This window comes from Pelodiscus sinensis, chromosome 1, assembly GCF_052426305.1.
Source record: "Pelodiscus sinensis isolate ZL-2025 chromosome 1, ASM5242630v1, whole genome shotgun sequence".
Classification (NCBI taxonomy): domain Eukaryota; kingdom Metazoa; phylum Chordata; order Testudines; family Trionychidae; genus Pelodiscus; species Pelodiscus sinensis.
In genome coordinates this window covers 239,159,693-239,179,610 of record NC_143052.1, presented here as the reverse complement: position 1 = coordinate 239,179,610, position 19,918 = coordinate 239,159,693, and the positions used below count along the sequence as shown (strand labels likewise).

General features: G+C 41.6%; 1 protein-coding gene across 4 annotated transcripts in view; it reads left to right on the top strand.

Annotated features, from left to right (window-relative positions):
* The window catches only part of ST6GAL2 (ST6 beta-galactoside alpha-2,6-sialyltransferase 2), a 316,318-nt gene that overhangs the window by 283,196 nt on the left and 13,204 nt on the right, over nt 1-19,918 (top strand). For all 4 annotated transcript variants that reach the window (XM_006114562.5, XM_075917819.2, XM_075917803.2 and 1 more), the window contains 4 exons: nt 4,825-5,827; nt 10,166-10,263; nt 13,543-13,644; nt 14,643-14,817. In XM_006114562.5, the coding sequence (XP_006114624.2) occupies nt 4,882-5,827; nt 10,166-10,263; nt 13,543-13,644; nt 14,643-14,817 (1,321 nt within the window). In that variant the 5' untranslated portion in view covers nt 4,825-4,881. The remainder of the gene's footprint in view (nt 1-4,824; nt 5,828-10,165; nt 10,264-13,542; nt 13,645-14,642; nt 14,818-19,918) is intronic.

Genomic DNA, 19,918 nt, shown 5'->3' with positions numbered 1-19,918 from the left:
GACCCTGATGCTAATCAGAGCTGTTGGGCACTATTACACTATAAAATATAAATAATAGAAATTTCTATTTCAATTCATGATGGACTAGAGGAAATTGAAGGAAAAAAGGTACTATTTTAGGACCTGAGGTCAGTGGGAGTAGGTTATTCATGTGTAAAGGCTATGCACATGAGTGAGAGTTGCAGGTTTGGGCCCTTACAGGAACTCTACTGACAAGCTGGGAAATGGGTTTCTTTCAGGACTATGTAACACAAAAGTGTGGTAATGGTGAAGTTGATTTTGTAGATTTCTAGAGATACCTGCCACTTTCAGCAGCTCTATACTGATGTCAACAGGTACCAATAGCCTCTGTTGCTTAGACAAATAACATACTATGATCTAACAGCATTAGTAGATACTAGTATGTACTATACTAGGTTTTCCAGAAAACTTGTTTGAAATGAGGATCACCTGTATAATAGCTCAGCTGATTTCTGGCCTTGCTCTGTATTCTTTGTACTGCTTTGGCGTCATAAAGGGGATGGAAAGCTGGTTTAAACAGCTAGCTGGGGATTCTTCTTGTCATGGGTGATATAAAGCTGCCATCGCAGGCTCTGTGTCATTTGTTCCTGGCCTGACCAGTGTAGAAGGTGTATTGGGGCTGTGGCCAGAACTACTTATGCTATGGCCACCTCCTCTTTCAGAGCAACCTGTAGTAGAGATTCACTACTGGTTGGTTCCACCATATTGCACCAGGAGATGATCGGCTTTCTGCTGCCTTTGCCAGGGTGGTATGTATGTGTATGTAAAGGTTGCACACCATCACCTTTGTTGTTTTACCTTTGGGAGAGCCTAAAACTGTGGCATATGGGATAGAGCCCAAACTGGGATAGGGCTGTGGATAGTTTGTAAAAGATGGAGAGATTGTTCATCTCTGAGTCCACAGTTACAAAAGGAAACCAGATGAAATCATGCTTCCTTGATATTTTACTATTCGTGAGAGTCAGATGTGGCTGTTGTGGAGAGTATTAAGAGTGAGGGTGGTTGTGATAGATGGGCTGCTTGACATTTTAACCGGCAGATGGGGTTTCTCTGAGACACTGTTCCATCGCTTCCTGGATCTTGTGAAGACCATTTCATATCGCGGGGGGGATCCACAGGTTGGATGCAGAGGGGGAGTAACACACGTAATTTCCTCCTGACGGCCCAGACAACATTAGCTTGAGGTATTCTCTGAGCTATGGGGTCCATTTGCTGAAGCTCCAGGAACAGTGGTGGCACTAGAGCCAAGATGCCACCAACATTTCTACCAAGTAACTGAAGGGAAGGTGTTAAAGGGTGAGCCAGTATCAGAAGCATAGAGTGACTCTGGTCTCCAATGAAACACTGAGGTTTGTGCAGCCCAAGCCTCCCAAGCCTGCAGAATAAATTAAGAAAAAGTCCTCAACAGAAATTTGGTGTCTTTTTGTTGTTTTGTTTTTACAGTCCCAGCTGCCACAATCCGTGAATAGCTTGAAAACATTGTATATGATCCAGCATCAGAAGGCAAATAAGAATCCCAAATTTATTTTTAAAAGTTTGTTATTTTTAAGTCAATCTAATTCATGATTATTGAAATTTTGGGATTGGTAATACTGAATCTCTTTTCCTCCCCTACGTGGTCCCTGGGAAGTGCTAGTCTGGTCCAAAGCACAAAGTAATTTTATAGATATGTTAGCACTGCATTAGTTAGATGACCCTCCAAAAACAAAAAGGAGCTGCTGTACATTGCCACAAGAAATACTGAATACATTTGACTTCACTGGCAAATAATGATCAATGATACTAACAAGAGAGCTGTCCAAGTGTGATTCATTAATTAGAAGGCCTAATTATAGCATAGGAACTTATCTATTGGCTATAAACAAACCAATATGTATATTTGGCAGATCCATCCTAAGGGGTCTGTCAGTTTTGCTGTCTACTGTATAAGCCTGTGCAGCAACAATGATTAATGCTAAAAATAATTTGGCACTTCCCTGACAAAAGGGTGTGTGTGTGTGTGTGTGCATATGTGTTTCTCTCCAGCTTTCTTGCCTCATGCCAGAGGTTTCTTAATGCCAATGAATCAGGACGTGCTTCTGTAGTCAGCTATCTACTCAGTCCATGTAAGCTTTCCATGAAATAAACTGTAGTCGGATTTTGAGCACCATGGGAATGTCTGCCTGCAACTAACATTCAGTATTCCAAATAACCCCCAAGTGACCTACTCTTTATAAAACTGCAGTAAAGAAAAACCCTATTTAACATAACAGTAAGAAACTTAGAACATCAACTTGAATCTTGCTGACCTCTTAGCTGCTGGGGTCTACGTGAATTAATTTAACAATAGGCAGCCTTGAAAGGGAGGAATGCTACAAAGGGATGTCCTTCACCCATCCCTTCTCCCTTAATAAGTAGTCAGGAGGCCTGGTTTAGAAAAAATGAAAGTGCCCCTTGTGCTGAAACAATTGCAGTTATAGCACAGAGGCAGCACACCAGTAATTTGAATCTTTGTAGAACAAAGTTACACCTCCCATAGATCAATGCTTTCACTGGAAAAATTGTGCCTGATTTTATTTTGATTGAGAATTAGGATTATTTTCTGGAAGTATTCTGGTTTTCTTTTTGCAGTTCACATACTGTTAGTATTTTATTAAGTAAATTCCCCCAGACCTGAGAGAGTTTCAACTCTCACACATGCACACTGGCTAAAGACACACACTTTCCAGATGGCAGGTGGATCTTACCCATCAACATAGAACACTGAGAGCCAGGTCTGGTGGCTGTAAACAAACTTTATGGGACCATGGGAAACTTGGCCACACCCATAATAAGCAAACATCTGCCTAAATAAAATCATGCCGGGCCACAGATGTTGCTGGACCAGAGAGTACCAAACTAGCAAGGTGTCATTAGTCTCATTATTGTGTGTGCACGAAGGGGTAAGTAAATCTATCATGGCGTAACTAGATCTTATTGGAGTAAGGAGAAAACATGGAGACTGGTCTAGACTTGCTTTTGTAGTCTGAGATTTGCATGATGAACTAACTGCCCAGACAGAAATACTAGAAATCCATGGGGTTCCTTAGATTAATTTGTGTAATATGAGCTTGGTGTTTTTTAGTAGTGAAAGAAAAATATTGTTCATTTTTAGTTCTGCTTTCCATGCAGCACTTTTTTTCTGTACAGTTAACACATTCATTTTCAAGAAATAAAAATAAAACAAGATGTCCTTGGGGCCCATTTATGTACTTCAGAGCTTCTCACAGAGACTCTTCTCGCTCTCTCTCTCTCTCTCTCTCTCTCTCTCTCTCTCTCTCTCTCTCTCTCTCTCTCTCTCTTCCTCCCCCCCGCGTCCCCATGCATGGCTGTTCCACCCTGTGGAAAGTGTGCATGGGGCAGTGAGGGAGTACTAGACAAATAGGCCCTGCATTACTGCCCTACCTTCCCAAGACCTCACAAAACCTGGATCTGTGAGGTGGGAGTGCAGAGTGGGAATGTTAATTATCGTTTAAAATGTTAACCTGTTAAATGCTAAGTTTAACTGGCTAATGTTGGAGTAGCCCTCCCCCCTCAGGCTGAAGCAGCTTCTCACCCAGATCGGGTAGGACACTGCTGTAGTTAGTTAACCAGTTACCCATGAGCATCACAAAGTAAGGGTGACGGTTAATGGTTAACCCTTTATATTCCTAGACTAGGTAGCTCCATCCTTCTTGGAGAGGGCCAGATCAGACTGGACTTGCAGATACACTCTGTAGCTGTATTACCTGGGTCATGTGGATACCTTTTTAAATGGGATAATGGTGGCCTGGAGTCCTTTTTGGCAGGGGGGAGGAGGGAAGAGTGAGGTGCTCCATGCAGCATACTTCTGTTTCTATAGGAATAGTGGGTCTCATTCGCCTCTCTTTTGTGCAGGCTTTACTCCAGTCTAACGCCATTGACTTCAAATGAGTTATTTCTGATTTATACTAGTATGAAAGAAGAACTGGGCTCAAAGTCTGCGTTAAGACTCCTCTGTATTTGAAATGCTGAGGTTACACAGTTATCCACAGCACAGCCTGAGGCTATAACATGCAACTGAATAGTTGGTAGAACAACTTGTACATCCATTGGCATAAGTTAATCATATAAAAAGGGAAGTAAGTTAATTAAGCCCCTGACACAGTTGGGGATGACATTGTTTAACCAGTTAACTGGTAAGCCTCACCTTTAATGCATGAGGCTTACCAGTTAAAGTTAACCGGTGGGGGCTGGAGCAGCTCCCCACCTGTCGCAGGCAAGGAACTATTTGAGCCCTCCCGGGGTCCACCACAAACAGGCTGCTTTAGCCCAGCCAGTGCAACCCTTACCTGTGGCTGGGGAAGCACTCCAGCCCAGCGGCAGGTGGGGTCTTGATCAGTCCCCCAGATTGCTCCATTCTCATTGTTTAACTAGTTAGCCAGCTAAACGGGATTTTACATCCCTATTCCCAATCTGCCCACGAGCCTCCTCTCTCTAACCCATATGCACAGCACTGTTCTGTACCATGTAGAGGCTGTGTGCACTCCAAGTGGCTCCTTGACCTTTTTTACAGAAGAACCACAGTGGCTCGACTGCACTGGGACCATCCATAGCCTCAGAGGAGGGTGCTGGACTTCCTCCATAGTGCACTATATCAAGTGTCACCTGTATGGTGTTCCTGAGCTCCTATGTTTGTTTCTTCCCCTGAGATTCCCATGCTGTTGTGTATGTATTGAGCCTGCTTGTCCCGGAACTTGTTGATATGCTTCTATGTGTTCTCTGGTTTCAGAACAGTTCTTGATTAATATGTGATATTCTTTTCAGGTTTCATTCCCCTTCACCAATACTTCAAAGCACAGAGGAGTTGGTACAGGCATTGCCATGAAACCTAACTTGAAGCAATGGAAACAACTAATGCTGTTTGGGCTGTTTGCATGGGGTCTCCTTTTCTTGGCGATCTTCATCTATTTTACAGATAGCAACAGTGCTGAACCAGTTCCGAGTTCCTTCTCTTACATTGAGACAAAGAGGCTCCTGCCCATCCAGGGAAAGCATAGAGTTATTATGGGAGCAATACATGATCCATCATTCTCTGAAACCATAGATAGGGACGAGGCGCTTCTTAATGAAGATCTCTTAGGTTCATTTAAATCGGGGACTGGGAGTGTTAAAAAGTGGATTGATCTCGAGGATGGCTTTGAAAACGAAGAAGAGTTTTTTCCTTCCCAGATGGGGACAAAATCAAAAGGTGCTTTCTATCAAGGGGATGACAACTATTTATTTGCTGGGGGGCCCTCTCAGCAGCACAGCAACTTTCAAGAATTAGTGAAATTCATCTCTGTCAATGAGGCTGATCAAAAGAGAAACGTTTTACAGGCAAAATGGACCCACGAGAAAAGGACAAGGAAAAGAAACCCAGCCCACAGGAGAAGCCCAATGTTTGATGAGCCTGATGACTGGGACGGGTTATATTCCACAATGTCAAAATCCTTCCTGTACAGGCTTTGGAAAGGGGATGTCTCTTCCAAGATGTTGAATCCTCGCCTGCAGAAAGCCATGAAAGACTACCTGAACACCAATAAGCACGGGGTGCGGTTCAAAGGGAAACGGAACTCCAGGCTGACAGGAGAGCAGCTAATCTGTGAGCTCAAGGGCAGGGTGAATGTGAAAACAATAGATGGCAAGGAGGCTCCCTTTTCTGCGCTTGGATGGGAAAAGCACGTTCCTCAAATTCCACTGGGCAAACTGTATCCGCATGGCTTCGGGAGCTGTGCCGTGGTTATGTCTGCTGGTGCAATACTGAACTCTTCTCTAGGGGATGAAATAGGTGGGTGAAAATGCTTCTCACTCATAAGTTTGTGTGTGTTTCTGTCAAAAGGTTCATTCTTTTTTCAGGCACAGGCCTGATGATCCTCCTTCTCTCTCTCCCCTCAGCTTTATATCTGTATAACTCCATAGATTTCAGTGGAGTGACACTAGTATAGCTGAGAAAAAATCAGGCCCATGATAGTTATTCATTTTAAGAGGGTGACATTTTATTTATTTTATTGTAGCTTGGGGCACAAAGAATGCACCGAGTTTAATAGAACAGTGACAGTTTTACATACTGGTGTGATGCATGTTTATTTCCTTTAACAGAATAGATTTATTCACAGGCTTTCATTTTTAAAAGCAGTATTTGTGTCTGTACATTTGTGTAGTGTAAGGGAAAGCTTTTGTTTTTATTTATTTATTGTCTTAGGATTTCTCTCCTGATGTGACAGTCATGGTATGTTTAAAAAGGTCAAGAAAAAGGAATAAATGTAGGCATCAAATTTCCTCCACTTGCTTCTGGAACACCAAGAATAATCTACATCCCAACTTTCCATAGAAAACTTTGGGTGTGTGCTTGTTCCCATCATCCAGCATTTCACATTCTTATGCCTGCTTCATTGTACTGACACAGACGGGTGTCTCTTAAATCTCTGTGATCTATTAGAACCGCTGTCATTATCAAACTACTCTAATGGGCATCCAGCACAGCACAAATGACCTGCCAGCCTTCACCTGAAATCAAAACTGAGTAACCCCCAATTTCATGTGAAATCCCACTGATTTAGAAACCTCTGAGGTGAAATAGCTCAACCATTCCTTCCTCCCACTGTGTGCTCTCACTGAAATGAAGCAAAATCCTTTAGTGCCAGTCTCAGTCCCCGGGCAGGTATTTATAGTAGGGTATTGGATGGTCACTCTGATAGGGTAGGTGCCTTCAGTGCCCACTTGACTCCATGGCACTAAGCGGTCCCTCCATAACTATTCTGGTCATGGCAGCCTCATGCCACTCATTCAGTATTCTTGTGGAGCCTTCAATTTAATTGGGAATCTTCATCTGATGTGTGCCTCCTAATGGAAGAGTCCTAGTAAAAGTTACAGGTTTGAATGGCCACCGTTAATAAGGCTTTCATCAAATATTTCAAACCCTTCCCTCAGAAAAGCCATGGGCAAGGAACAGGGGAACGAAAATTAAGGTTTCTCTTGGAGCCCCCTCCAGAACTTAGGAGAGAGAGTGCTTGATTGCAGAATCAGTACATCTGCAAGGCCCCTGCTCTGCAGCATTGGCCTTAATGCCCACTCCAGCTATTTGGATGGGCTCTGCTGGAGTCAAGGTGTGGGATATGGCATGCTGCGCATAGTGTGTGTGCTGGAACTGTGATGCTGGCTCTGCTTATTGGCTCTTCTGGCTCCATGCTGCTCCTCCCCTCCCACCCACTCCCAACCAGCACAGATTTTGAATACCAATTTGGGGCCAACTAGAAAGGGAGATGGGTTGATTGAAGCATGCAGGGTGTAGCTCCACGTGCACGTTCCTTCTCAGAGTTTATGATACTGTTGCATATGGGGGTTATATCTAGACATCTTTCCAGAAGAAAAAAAATGGATAAAAGAGGATTGCAGACACATTTTATTAGTAGCCCTTTAGCTCCCTCTTCTGTGTTCTTAGTAGAAATGCTGTCTCAGACTTCAATTTGATCATCACTTTTGGACTCTCATAACATTTTGAAAGATGATAGGTGTTTCAAGTGTGAATGCTTTCTTTGTAGATCATGTTATTTAATGGCAAACGCAAAAGCATCACATTCTGTTGTGAAGTTGAGGGGTGGTTTTAATTTCTCCACAGTAACCAGTCACTTTTTAGCTGTATCCTGGTACCTCAATGTACTTCACTAATGGATGTTTTAACATGTCTTGCTAAAAGGTGTTAAGTACACAGTGAACTGCATGACTCCACTTGGTTAGGGTGCCAGATGGTTTCACCAAAAATACCAAACACCCCCCCCCCCCCCCTCCCCCAACCCCTACCGGGGGAAAAAATTCTGTTGGAAATTTAAAAACAAAAACAACAACAAAAAGCGTGGCCCTTTTAAGAAATGCTTTTGAGGCTTTTTGGCCCTAACACACTGCCAGCGGCCATCTGCCATCTTGTCTCCCTGCTCCGGGCTGGACAGTTTCCCTGTGGAATTCAGTAAGCATCTGAAATTTTTGCCTCCTGGCCAGGAAAAAATCAGAAAATACTAGACATTTTAGGTGTCTGGTATTTTCTGAATTTCTTTTTACTGGACAGGAGGCAAAAATACCAGACTATCTGGGTGAATAACGGACTGTCTGGGTGACTACCGGACACCTGGCAACCCTACCCATTGTCACAAGATTTGTTCAGAACTTTCAAAATCAGACACCTATAGTTAGGGACCTAAAATCCATATTAAGGCACCTAACTATAAGGTGTTTAATTTTCAGAAGTGCTGAGCCTGCAGCTCCCATTGATGTCAAGCTATGCAGCATTTCTGGGCACTTACTGTAGGTGGAAGGGGCCAAAAACTTTAGAGCCAGCTTACGTGAGGCCACTGAATGGTGTACAGAAGTGTACAAGTAGCCTCCGCCCCCTGCTTGGTACCAGAAGGAGCTGAGGTGCTTGAATCCAAACGTGAAAGTAAGCAGGTGCACCCTGATGCGTAGCTCCCACAAGAGCTGGCTAAGCTGCGTCAAAAGCCGGCAGGGAGCTGTTACAAAAGCTGGCAGAGACCAGGGTTGTAATAGGACAGCATCTGTAAGAAATTTAAGTACCTTTCACCCCTGCTTGAATCTCACACAAGTAGTTCCATTAACCTCAGAGTTGGGATGTCGTAATCCTCGGGTCACACTGCATTGCTTAGCTCTCCACTATTTTTCCAGGCAGAAGGCCTTGATTTAATAGGGGAGTTCGTTTGGGCGGAACCAGCATAGTGTGCAAGTGAACACTGGGCTCCATTTTGAATAACTTTGATGTAGCTATGCCCAGGGCGATGGGTACCTTTTAAATATACATTTTAAAAATAAATTAGTAATTGTTATAGTAACTCCTCAATTAAAACCAGGGGTGTGAAAGAGGTAACGTTCATAGTTAGCTGATGAACCTGGGCTCATTGGTTAACATGCATGGTTACATGCATGCCACCCTACCTCCCAAGCGTGCACTGCTGCCTCTGGTACAGCACGGGACTCGGGAGAGGCAGGAACCAATGCTTGTTGGCGTGCCATCTGCCCCACTCCCCCGCAGTTACCCATTTACTTCAATAAGCACATTTTAACATCCCTAGTTAAAACTCTACATGAGATGATGTGGGTAGCTCGCTTTTGACCTACATCGTTCCCTTCTCTCCATAGGCAGAAGGGACAAAACCTGTGGAGATTGCTGGGCTAGGTGCGAAAGCAAGAGGATACTGTCTGTGGTGTGGGCGTCATTCTCACTGACTTCTTTGGACCCTTTCTCACAGTTACTCTGCACCCTCTCTCAACCTCTTCTGAGATCTGCTTATGCAGAGGGAATGCATTTGAGCATTTCTCATCCGGTAGAGAATGCTCACATGGACAATGCTGATGGAAACTTCAACCCAGCTTCAATAGGACTTAAGCATGAGCTTAAAGATAAGAATGTGGTTGACCACTTTCCTGAATTGGGGCCCAAGTCAGTTGTCTCTTATGCAAAGCTCCTCTTTCTAATTGCATGACTCCAGGTTGTGGGAAAGCGCTAGCAGTGTAGCTCTGTTGGTGCCCTTCTGCCAGGAAGCCAGAGAGGGCCCCAAAATTACTGTAGAGGAAAAAAAGCCTTTGTGTCGATAGCTCTGCCCTCCCACAAATTCCACAAGAGCTGCACTGACCTTGGGGACGAGGTTGGATTTGCAGCTTTGGGGGACAGAAACACCTGTTAAAGAGCTTTGTATCTAAGCCGTGTGTGCGGGCCATTGTGTACCTGCATATTGCCCTAGTTTAATGCATCCTGGCATGAAGTATTTATTTTAATATGTTGCAGTAGAAATAAGATGTGAAATTGTGTAGAAGAAGAACCTTACCGTTTTATCCAGTTAGGGTAAATATGTAGGAATTACAAGGTGGGTGAGGTGTGATGTGGCTACAGCTACACTGTATATGCATTGCAAGTTGAGTTAGTATTGGATTGTTTTGAATCTTCCCAGTGGATTTGAACAATTGTAGTAACATATGGCAGGTAAAGAGGATTTGGGCTTTGTCTCATAGTAGAATATTTATCCTCTAAATACTAGGATTAGAAAAATGTACAAACCCATTTTCCTTGAAATGAGATTGTTTTGTTAAGAAATATATAAATGTAGCCCTTTTGTACCCTTAGATTCTCACGATGCTGTTCTGAGATTTAATTCTGCTCCTACACGTGGCTATGAAAAAGACGTTGGAAATAAAACAACTATGCGCATCATCAACTCCCAGGTCAGAGTCCTTTGTGAATTCATGTGTTTACTATGACTATACGATGTAACACTGGCTAATTAACATCTTAGAAATCAAATATTTTAAGAACAAAGCTGGTTGGATAATCTAGTGAGCAACTAATGATTCACACAGATGATGTAACCATGATATAGAACTGATGAAATATTCGGGGTCAGTACTCACCTACAAGATATTTTTATATGAAGGCAGGAAACTTGAGTCTGGAATCCGAGTTTCCCTGAGACAATGGTATCAAGATTGGGTTTGCAAAGTTTTAGATGAAAACTGCAGATGTCAGGCCATAGCCTTAATCATTAAGGCCATAGTCTCCTTGCAGAGGATCTGTGTCTCCGTACTGCTCCCGGGTCCTTGTGATCCTGTCAAGGTCTCCATTACAAACCCTGCCCCCATCTCTTCTTAGGAGTGAGCGACATGACCTAGGCCAAGTCGCTGCACATCTGTATGCAAAATAGAGAAACCACAGCAAAAAACAGATGATACATCTGAGCCAAACTTCCTCAGACCAACAAGAAATGTTTTCTTTGACAGGTATTAACATTTGTTGAGTTGTAGTGACATCTTGTGGTTGAAATAGGTCTTATTTTCAGTTTTCAAAAACTGCTGGAACTGATTTCTTGAGCTCCGGCCTTGGACAAACCATTTTCTCCTTTCAGTTTTTCCATCAGGTGATTGTGAGGATTTAATTAGTCACTGCTCGTTGTTTTGCGCATAAAACATGCTATATACATGCAATTATTATTGCATTTTCTATATTGTCATAGCAGACCTTGTGTAACTCCATTTAGTAGGATTATTGTTAAATTATTCTTTTTAACTTTGTTTTTGATAGCGCTCCCAGTGTCAGAGAGCTGCTGAGCAAACTGAAAAGAAGACATGATCCCTGACTTAATGAGTTTATATTCTGAAGTACGGTTGACAATTTTGGTTGGATGTATTCCTGGAAATTAAATCATATGACAATCTTTAATTAAAGAATAGTGATAGAAATGTAGCCGTGTTAGTCTGGTGTAGCTGAAACAAAATACAGGACTATGTAGCACTTTAAAGACTAACGAGATGGTTTATTAGATGATGAGCTTTCATGGGCCAGACCCACTTCCTCAGATCAAATAGTGGAAGAAAATAGTCACAACCATATATACCAAAGAATACAATTAAAAAAATGAACACATATGAAAAGGACAAATCACATTTCAGAACAGAAGGGGGATGCGCAGGGGGAGGGAAAGGTAAATGTCTGTGAGCTAATGGTATTAGAGGTGATAATTGGGGAAGCTATCCATTACAAAGATAGCTTCCCCAATTATCACCTCTAATACCATTAGCTCACAGACATTTACCTTTCCCCGCCCCCTTTGCATCCCCCTTCTGTTCTGAAATTTGATTTGTCCTTTTCATGTGTGTTCATTTTTTTAATTGTATCCTTTGGTATATATGGTTGTGACTATTTTCTTCCACTATTTGATCTGAGGAAGTGGGTCTGGCCCACGAAAGCTCATCATCTAATAAACCATCTCGTTAGTCTTTAAAGTGCTACATAGTCCTGTATTTTGTTTTAATTAAAGATTAATCTTTAGTTGATTGAGAGTCCAGGCTAGGTCTGGAGGGTTGGCAACCCTACTCTAAAGATAAAAGCTTGCATAATTTAAAAAAAAACCTGCTACGCATAGAACCGGGAGGTTAGGGATGCTATGGTGTTTTGGACTGGTTCTTTCGGTATTGTCACCTAAGCTAAAATTTGTGGAGGGAATTTTTAAATATGGTAGCAAATTCCTTTCTTAAGGAAATACCGTTCATTGAAATCTAAAGGGGATGGAAATTATTATGAAGTCATTTGTCTGGAATGCAGATGAATAAAACAACTAGACCCGAATGAATGCAACTTCAAACACTGTTGAAGTCATTCTTCCATCCTCCCCATATATCAGTAAGACCTGGTTTGGAGCCAAAGGAATAGCAACTCAGGGAAAGGATGGCCCAGGAAGAATAAAAAGTAAAGCCACAGTGGACTAGAAGAATTAGGGGGAAGATGTACTGGGGAAAAAACAAGGGGAAACTGAGAACAGTGGATCCAAGTTGTATTCTGATTTTGCTAACCTGGAATTATTCTGTATCTGTCTCCTATCAAAGCAGATGAATTTTTACTCTGAAGAGCTGAACTTGCCTTTTTTTTTTTTAACTATGTTGATTGTGGGGTCTCTTCTTTAAACTACACAAAATAGAACATGGAAGTAGGATCCCAGGGTCATCGCCCTCCTTGAGAAAGTTGCTGGCTTCCCAAGAGAAGGCTCCAATGTGCAGTTTGGGTGAGAGATGAGAACAACTAGTCGACTATTCAATAAACAAAGTCGACTACCCACTTCCCACCCGTGCTGCCTCTATCAGAAAGACTCTCCAGCTGACCCCAGGCTCCATGCAGCACTGACGCTTTGAAATGCCACAAGGAGCATGGGACTAGTGGGGGACTGCTTGAGTTTTTCTTTGGCCCTGTGCTCTCTGCAGCACTTTCGCCTTTGAAGACGGAGGTGCCCGTATAGACTAATTAAATAATCGATTAGCCGATTAATCCAAATTTAACATCCCTCGTTTAGGCCAGTATTGTGTTTTTTGGAAATTTAAAACTAACATAGCTGTGTCCACTCACAACTGGTGGGGCTTCTGGGTGGACCTGTAATGTTCCTTACTGGTGATCTGCTGTGGACACAGTAGTAATTTAGTGATCTGTATCTTCAGGAAAACATGGGTGCTACTTACAGCAAAACTCTCAAGATGTAAAAGTTAGCTGAAGGTATGAGTAATACTGGTAACCATTTCCTGGGCACATACCAGCTGTATAGTACAGTGTGTGTACAGCTGCTGTGTGTGATCACAGGCTCACCAAATAACTAGGAGCATCTGAAGCTGTAGAGAATGAGAAGCTCTTGTAGATGTCAGCTCTTTTTTGTATTTCTTTTGGGCTCAGGCCTTTTTGTTTGTTTACAAAACCCCCAAGCTCCTTGAAATCACCCTCGTGAAGCAAAAGTTGATAACTGACTTCCCCCTGATTTTTGCTTTGTTTATCATCCAGTAAGAGCAAGGATATGTATATGTTACCACTGATGTGCCATGTTTCAAACAACTTGATGCACACAGAGTTCCTGGCACACATTTGCATTTATCTGTGTTATTCTTATGCATGTTCTTTAGTAGAGAGGATTCATATTGCTCAGGTTTCATTGAAAACATTAGTGTGTATGTATGTGTGTGTGTTTGCAGATTCTCACCAATCCAAATCATCACTTCATTGACAGTTCGTTATATAAAGATGTGATTTTAGTGGCCTGGGATCCTGCTCCTTACTCTGCAAATCTGAATGTGGTAAGCCCTCAGTTTGCTCATTTCCTCCCAACTGGATGAAAACAGTGGGCAGGTACCTGCAAAGAGTAGTTTGATTCTACAGCCATGAGGGCAGGCAGATGGATTGGTAGGGATTTGGGGTGAGGTCTTACTGTTTTATGTATTAACAATGAGACTGATAATACATATCGGAGAAATTGCAGTGTGGCAGGTAGGGAATGTGCAGCTAGAGTTTTGTGGAGGGGCATGAGAGAAGGTAGAAAATCACATTCCAGTTTTCCATCTTCCCTTAAGCCCTGACACACTAATTCAGTCCTTAAATAAATATACATAACACTCTTCCTAATCCATCCATCGTCCAGCAGACCACCATTTATATTTACTCATGAGTCCCCAGACTTTCAAATTAGTGTGCTGGTACCCTCCATCCCAAATACCATTGTTCCCAGTCACCGCTGCGCCTCCCCCCGCCAAAAAAAATCATTTTGCAGTCATCACTTGGAGGGCTCTGTAGAAAAGGAGATAGGGATGGGAGCCCAGGGGAACAACAGAGCTGAGTACACTGCAGCTGGAGAGAAGTGTGCCGGTTTTCTCTGTAGTACAGCTGCTACAGTGCTTTCTGCCTTCTCAATGAGCTGGTGGGGACAGAAAGGTACTGTCAGGATGTATTGGAGTGACATTCACCCCGTGCTAATGTCCTGCACTAAGGCTATTTAATCCCTAATTACTTAACAAGAGTCGGAGTGATGTGCAGGCCTTTTTACGCATCCCATGTACCAAAGTGAATTCTGTATTGGGAGCATACACATAGAGGAGGGAGCAGAGCAGCCCAAGTTCAGACCTGCTCGTTAAGAAAATGTCCAGCAGCTCAGGCTGGCTCGCTGTCTGTGCTTTTGTACTTCCGTGCCAGTGCAGAGCTGCTAGTGTTGTATCTTATGTACTGTGTGGTGTGTGTGTGTGGAGCAGCACCCTCAGATTGACTAGTTTCTCACTTTGTTGTCTCCCCCCCTCCCCTCCAGTGGTATAAGAAGCCAGACTATAACCTGTTCACGCCTTACGTGCAGCATCGCAGAAGGAATCCAAACCAGCCATTTTACATTCTCCATCCCAAGTTTATATGGCAACTCTGGGACATCATTCAGGAGAACACTCAGGAGAAGATACAGCCCAACCCACCTTCATCAGGTTTCATTGGTAGGTGTATCTAGCAATGCCCCAAAACACGTGTGATCTAAATGATGTTAAATATTTACATTCACCATAATCAGGCCTGTTTTCATGCATTATTGATTATGCTAGTGTAATGACAGTGACTGTTTAAGACACAGCCAGAGGGGGGGAACAAACAAACAAACAAAAACCCCAAACAAAATGTGTTTGGAATCAAGCCAGACTAAAAAAAACAAAACCCTACGCTCCACCCCTTCCCTGCCCCCTTGCTGAAGCTCCCTCCACCAAGCAACACAAGCCACGGAATTATCAGGGGGCCTGGCGCAGGGCAGCAGCAGGAGTCACCTTCCACACTCACCTGCAGCCTTTAGAGTAGACATAATTCCCTATTGGGCTGAGTGCTCCCAAGATTAGTCATCTAGTGCAGAAATTTTATGCTGCCTTTTGGGCTTGCCAACTCTAAACCAGCATACAAACTGTGCACAAGATGATGGTGTGTTTCAGTTGCAGCACACAATTGTGTCCTCTGCAGTAGCAAACAGGGCACGGGGCAGATGAGGAACTTCATTGTGGTGTTGGGGAGGAAAAGGGGAGCCGATCTTCATACTGCCACTTAGTTATCTAACTGAGCCAGCGTTATAGACAAGAAGCTTTTAATTGGAGTAGGACCCACTGCTTGTTTTTCATGGCACATAACCCACACAGCACAGTTTACCTGCCCAGGAGGAGGGAATATGAATGGAACCATTTCAGTTGGGTTTAATTTTCTACTTTGAGCTGAAGGAATTTTATCTATTGTGGAAAGGGATGTTGAGTTGGAGACTTGGAGGAACAAACCATAAGCCATAGCTTACTGTGACATCAACCCCCTTCATGTCTAACTGCATTTTTTTGTTATTGTATTGTCATTCTGGTACCTATTAAGTCAGTTGCCTTTCTGTGGTCCCACCATGATGTGCTAAAGATTGTTGTTGGGACACCATTCAGTTTTAAAAATGGAAAGGATGTGCCAGGAGCAGGGGGTGTATCATTGCATTCTCTTCCACAGCTACTCAGGATAAAGGATTCTTTGTCAGCTGGTGTACTCCTGTCACCATGTGCCTAAGGGACCAACTGCCTTGGCCACCAGAGCTGACATTTAGTTGGCGTTGGCTGTAATGTTCTCTTCCCTTTAATGCAGTAGTTGGCTGTTGCGCAACTTCTGTGCACATACCACATTTTGTTACTATGAAGACCGATGCTCCCTTTTGTGGTAATTTTTGGCAAGATGTGTATTGGATGGGTGTTGGATCACTTTGGCTACCTGGGGACTAGCCCTCTCTTGATTCCTCTCTGAAGACTCTGTATGCATGTATAATCACACTTACCTGGTACATGGAAATTATACCAAATCCAGAGCATGAGTTTTTATGGCTGTGAGTACAGAGCCATACACAGTTGCATATCTACCTGATTTGCTATGTGGTAGTAGTAAAATAAGTCAGTGCTTATAGTAACCTATGTGCTAAAGAACATCTGATTCACCTATTAAACAGTATCACTGCTACTAGTTAGAACTTACCCTGAGTAGGTGTAAGAAGAGAAATAAGGCAGGGTAGGGCAAAATTCCAAGCTCAGTAATAACAAAATTATAACCGGTAACTAAGTACATATTTTATTATTGAACAAAAATGCTTGTTTCAGGATTTACAGTTCACACTACAGTTCAAAATCACAGTGAGGCATTAAGGATTCTTAATAACATTATATTCAACTTCCTTTGCATGCGTGACTCAAGATGACAACATAGGCAAGAAAGTCATAACACTGGTACATTATCAGATGGTTTTCATTCGGGACATGGACATAAAACCATTTTAGATGGCATGTTGATAAGAAGTAAGCTGCTGATCTATGCCTAGGCTTAAGAAGAATGTTTACATAACTCAAAAAGAGAGGGTGACAATGTTAAACACATTAGTTACTTTAAAACTATTTGCCTGTGTTACTGTTTCCTTGACTGAGCTAGGAATCTGGTAATTAGTTGCTAAAAAACAAGCAGTGGTTCTTCTTTTCAGATAGGTTTTGTTTAAATATTATCATGCAAATAAAAAAAAACACTCAAATGTGTAATAAGCTCCAGCTTTCTGGTATACACAGATAAGAGAGTAAACTCATTTTAAATAGCATTCCAGGCATTATCTGCCACTTTTCATCTTTCATTGTGTATGGTGGGTTTCTTTTAGCACTCTAACATGTCACTTGACTTTGAATGAAACACTTAACAGCACATAGTAATATTGGTTAGCATTTTCATATCAGTGAATTTACAGAATACATTATAGTTATTGATAAATGGTGCAACTTTTCTGTTTACAGCAACATACATTGATTTCTAATTAAATGGCATGATGCAAAAATCTACAGCAAACACAAATATATTACTGCTTTATGTCCAGGCACAAAAGCCATTTGGTGACATTTAATTGGTGTTGACTTTCTGAAAATTCAAGTAGTGTTTTCTTGTGGTTAATATTTGTCATCTTTGTTTGATCATACAGACTGGAAATAGCTTTCTCTTGAAAATGAACACAGCATTTTTCCTCATGGGAAAAAAATCTATTAAACCCACAGAATTGAGGGTACATACTCCCTTTAATTCCTGTGCATATCTGTGGCATCATATGGCTCCCTTTTACAAACATGAACATCCATGGATGTTCTGGTAATACTGGCATCCAGTATTACCAGAACAACAACAAAAATGTTCATGTGTACGTGTGTTTTGTAGTATTATAACATGAGTGATAGCTTAACTACAGTATTTAGCACTGATTCTGTTCTTGCCTTAAGTTTGTTAAATTTGATGGAATAAGTAGCACCCACCTGAGAAACTGTTCTTTCGATATGATGACATGTCTCTTCAAAGAATGACAAACACATAGGCTGCGTCTAGACTGGCATGATTTTGCAGAAATACTTTTAACGGAAAAGTTTTTCTGTTAAAAGTATTTCCGCAAAAGTGCATCTAGATTTTTCACAAAAGCATCCGTGCCAAAGTGCTTTTGCGCAAAAGCATCTGTGGCCAGTCTAGACGCGATTTTGTGCAAGAAAGCCCCGATCGCCATTTTAGCCATGGGGGCTTTTTTGCGCAAAACAATTCTTCCCTGTCTACACTGGCCCTCTTGAGCAAGTATTCTTGCACAAGAGGGCTTTTTCCCGAGCGGGAGTGTGAAAGTATTTGCGCAAGAAGCACTGATTTTGTACATTACAGAGTCAGTGCTCTTGCGCAAATTCAAGCGGCCATTGTAGACAGCTGGCAAGTTTTTGTGCAAAAGCAGGTGCTTTTGCGCAAAATCTTGCCAGTCTAGACGCACCCATAGTGTACACATACAGGGTAATGTGCAGGAAACTTTTATTTATGCCCTGTTTGTTCATAAATCCTTAAAATAATGTATGTTGTTAGACAAAGTAGTTTAAAATAGTTACATTGTTAAACACAGTTGTGTGAATGCTACTGTGATGTATGAGAAAATATTGCATGTATTGAGTGTGCAATAATCAGATCAAATGTATGTGGTTATCAGATCACATATGTGACTGACTTTGTTCAGTCTCTCTCATAAGCAGAAAGTGATAGAAATGTATCCGTGTTAGTCTGGTGTAGCTGAAACAAAAAACAGGACGATGTAGCACTTTAAAGACTAACGAGATGGTTTATAAGCTTTTTAAGCTTTCTTTTATGCTTACTTAAAAAAACACACATAGGCCTCATTTTTCAGAGTTACTGAACATTGCAACTCTTAACAGAAGTTGTGGATGCCTGGCACTTCTGAAAAATCAAGTGCTCTACTTCTGCGTTGTAAATAATTAAACAGTTTTGCTACATCAAAAGCTGAGCTGATTAATGTTTGGATTAGATTCCTTACTTCAGATGACTTTATATGTCATCTGTTATACTCAGGTGTATTAAATTATATTCTATGTACTTACAAACTAGAAAAAATGTTTTTTAATTAATTTGCTAACCACAAAGCACAATTGTACTGTGCAAAAGATGCATGTTGGAAATTGAAAACCTTTTGGGTCATTAAAATGATCAAAATGAAATTAACACATTTTCTCCTTTTGATAGAATAATTTGTATAAACCACCCATGCAAATAATTTACCATTAATTTTGTTTAAATATTTTCAGCAGCACAGATTGCAAAATCCCAAGAATTTAGCTATGCCATTTAGACCCAATTTAAGCCATATTTAAACATTCTTCAGCTATATATAAAATAAATGTAAACTAGTATAGCCTAGTGAGCATTTTAAAAATATTTAAATTTTAATTAGTGTCCAAAACTGTAATGTTGTAATGAAGAAACAGCTGGTCAGCAAGCTTGATAATCTGATAATTTCATCTGAATAATGCATATTTTAAAAACTCTTTTCAAATGAATGTTTTTTAGTGCTAATCATCTCTCTTCCCGCCCCCTCAGCCCCCCAGTAACTTTTCTACAGAATACTCATAAGACCTGCATCTTAGTATTCTATAAAGCAGCTTTTCTAGATTTTTCTGTACATGGACAAAACGATTTTTTAAAATTTTACAACAGTTGTAATCCAAATAGGACTTTCTGGACCATAAAAAGGGGCTAGGGCATTATCATAGACTGTTTGGTTTATAGAGAACTCTTTTCAGTCCCTTTTGGCATGCACGGTAATACTGTAACCTCACCAGTTATTCTTGCCACGTTTAAGGTCAGGTTACATTTTTCTTTGTAATTACCATGTGCTCCTTTTTCCACATTAAAAATAGATATTTAAGCTCTGAGAGCTCAAAAATAGTTTATTATGCACTTCAGAGCTGGAAAAGGCCTATTAATAATTTTTTCCGCCCACTTTTTGATTCTGCATGGATCCCCACAGTGTATTATTGAGTAATCTGTCCATCCTAAATTTGAAAGGAATCAACCGATAAGGCTTTCCCTGTAGAGGAGTAGGCCTCATAGTTAAGATATTGCTCATCTGAAATATGGGGTTTCATTTCTGGGCATCTCAATGCCAAACTTATGGCAATTTCAAGGGGGCTTGAGAAGACCACCCAGTATGCTCAAGGGGATGAAGAAATTGAATTAAGGAAAGATTTTTTTTTT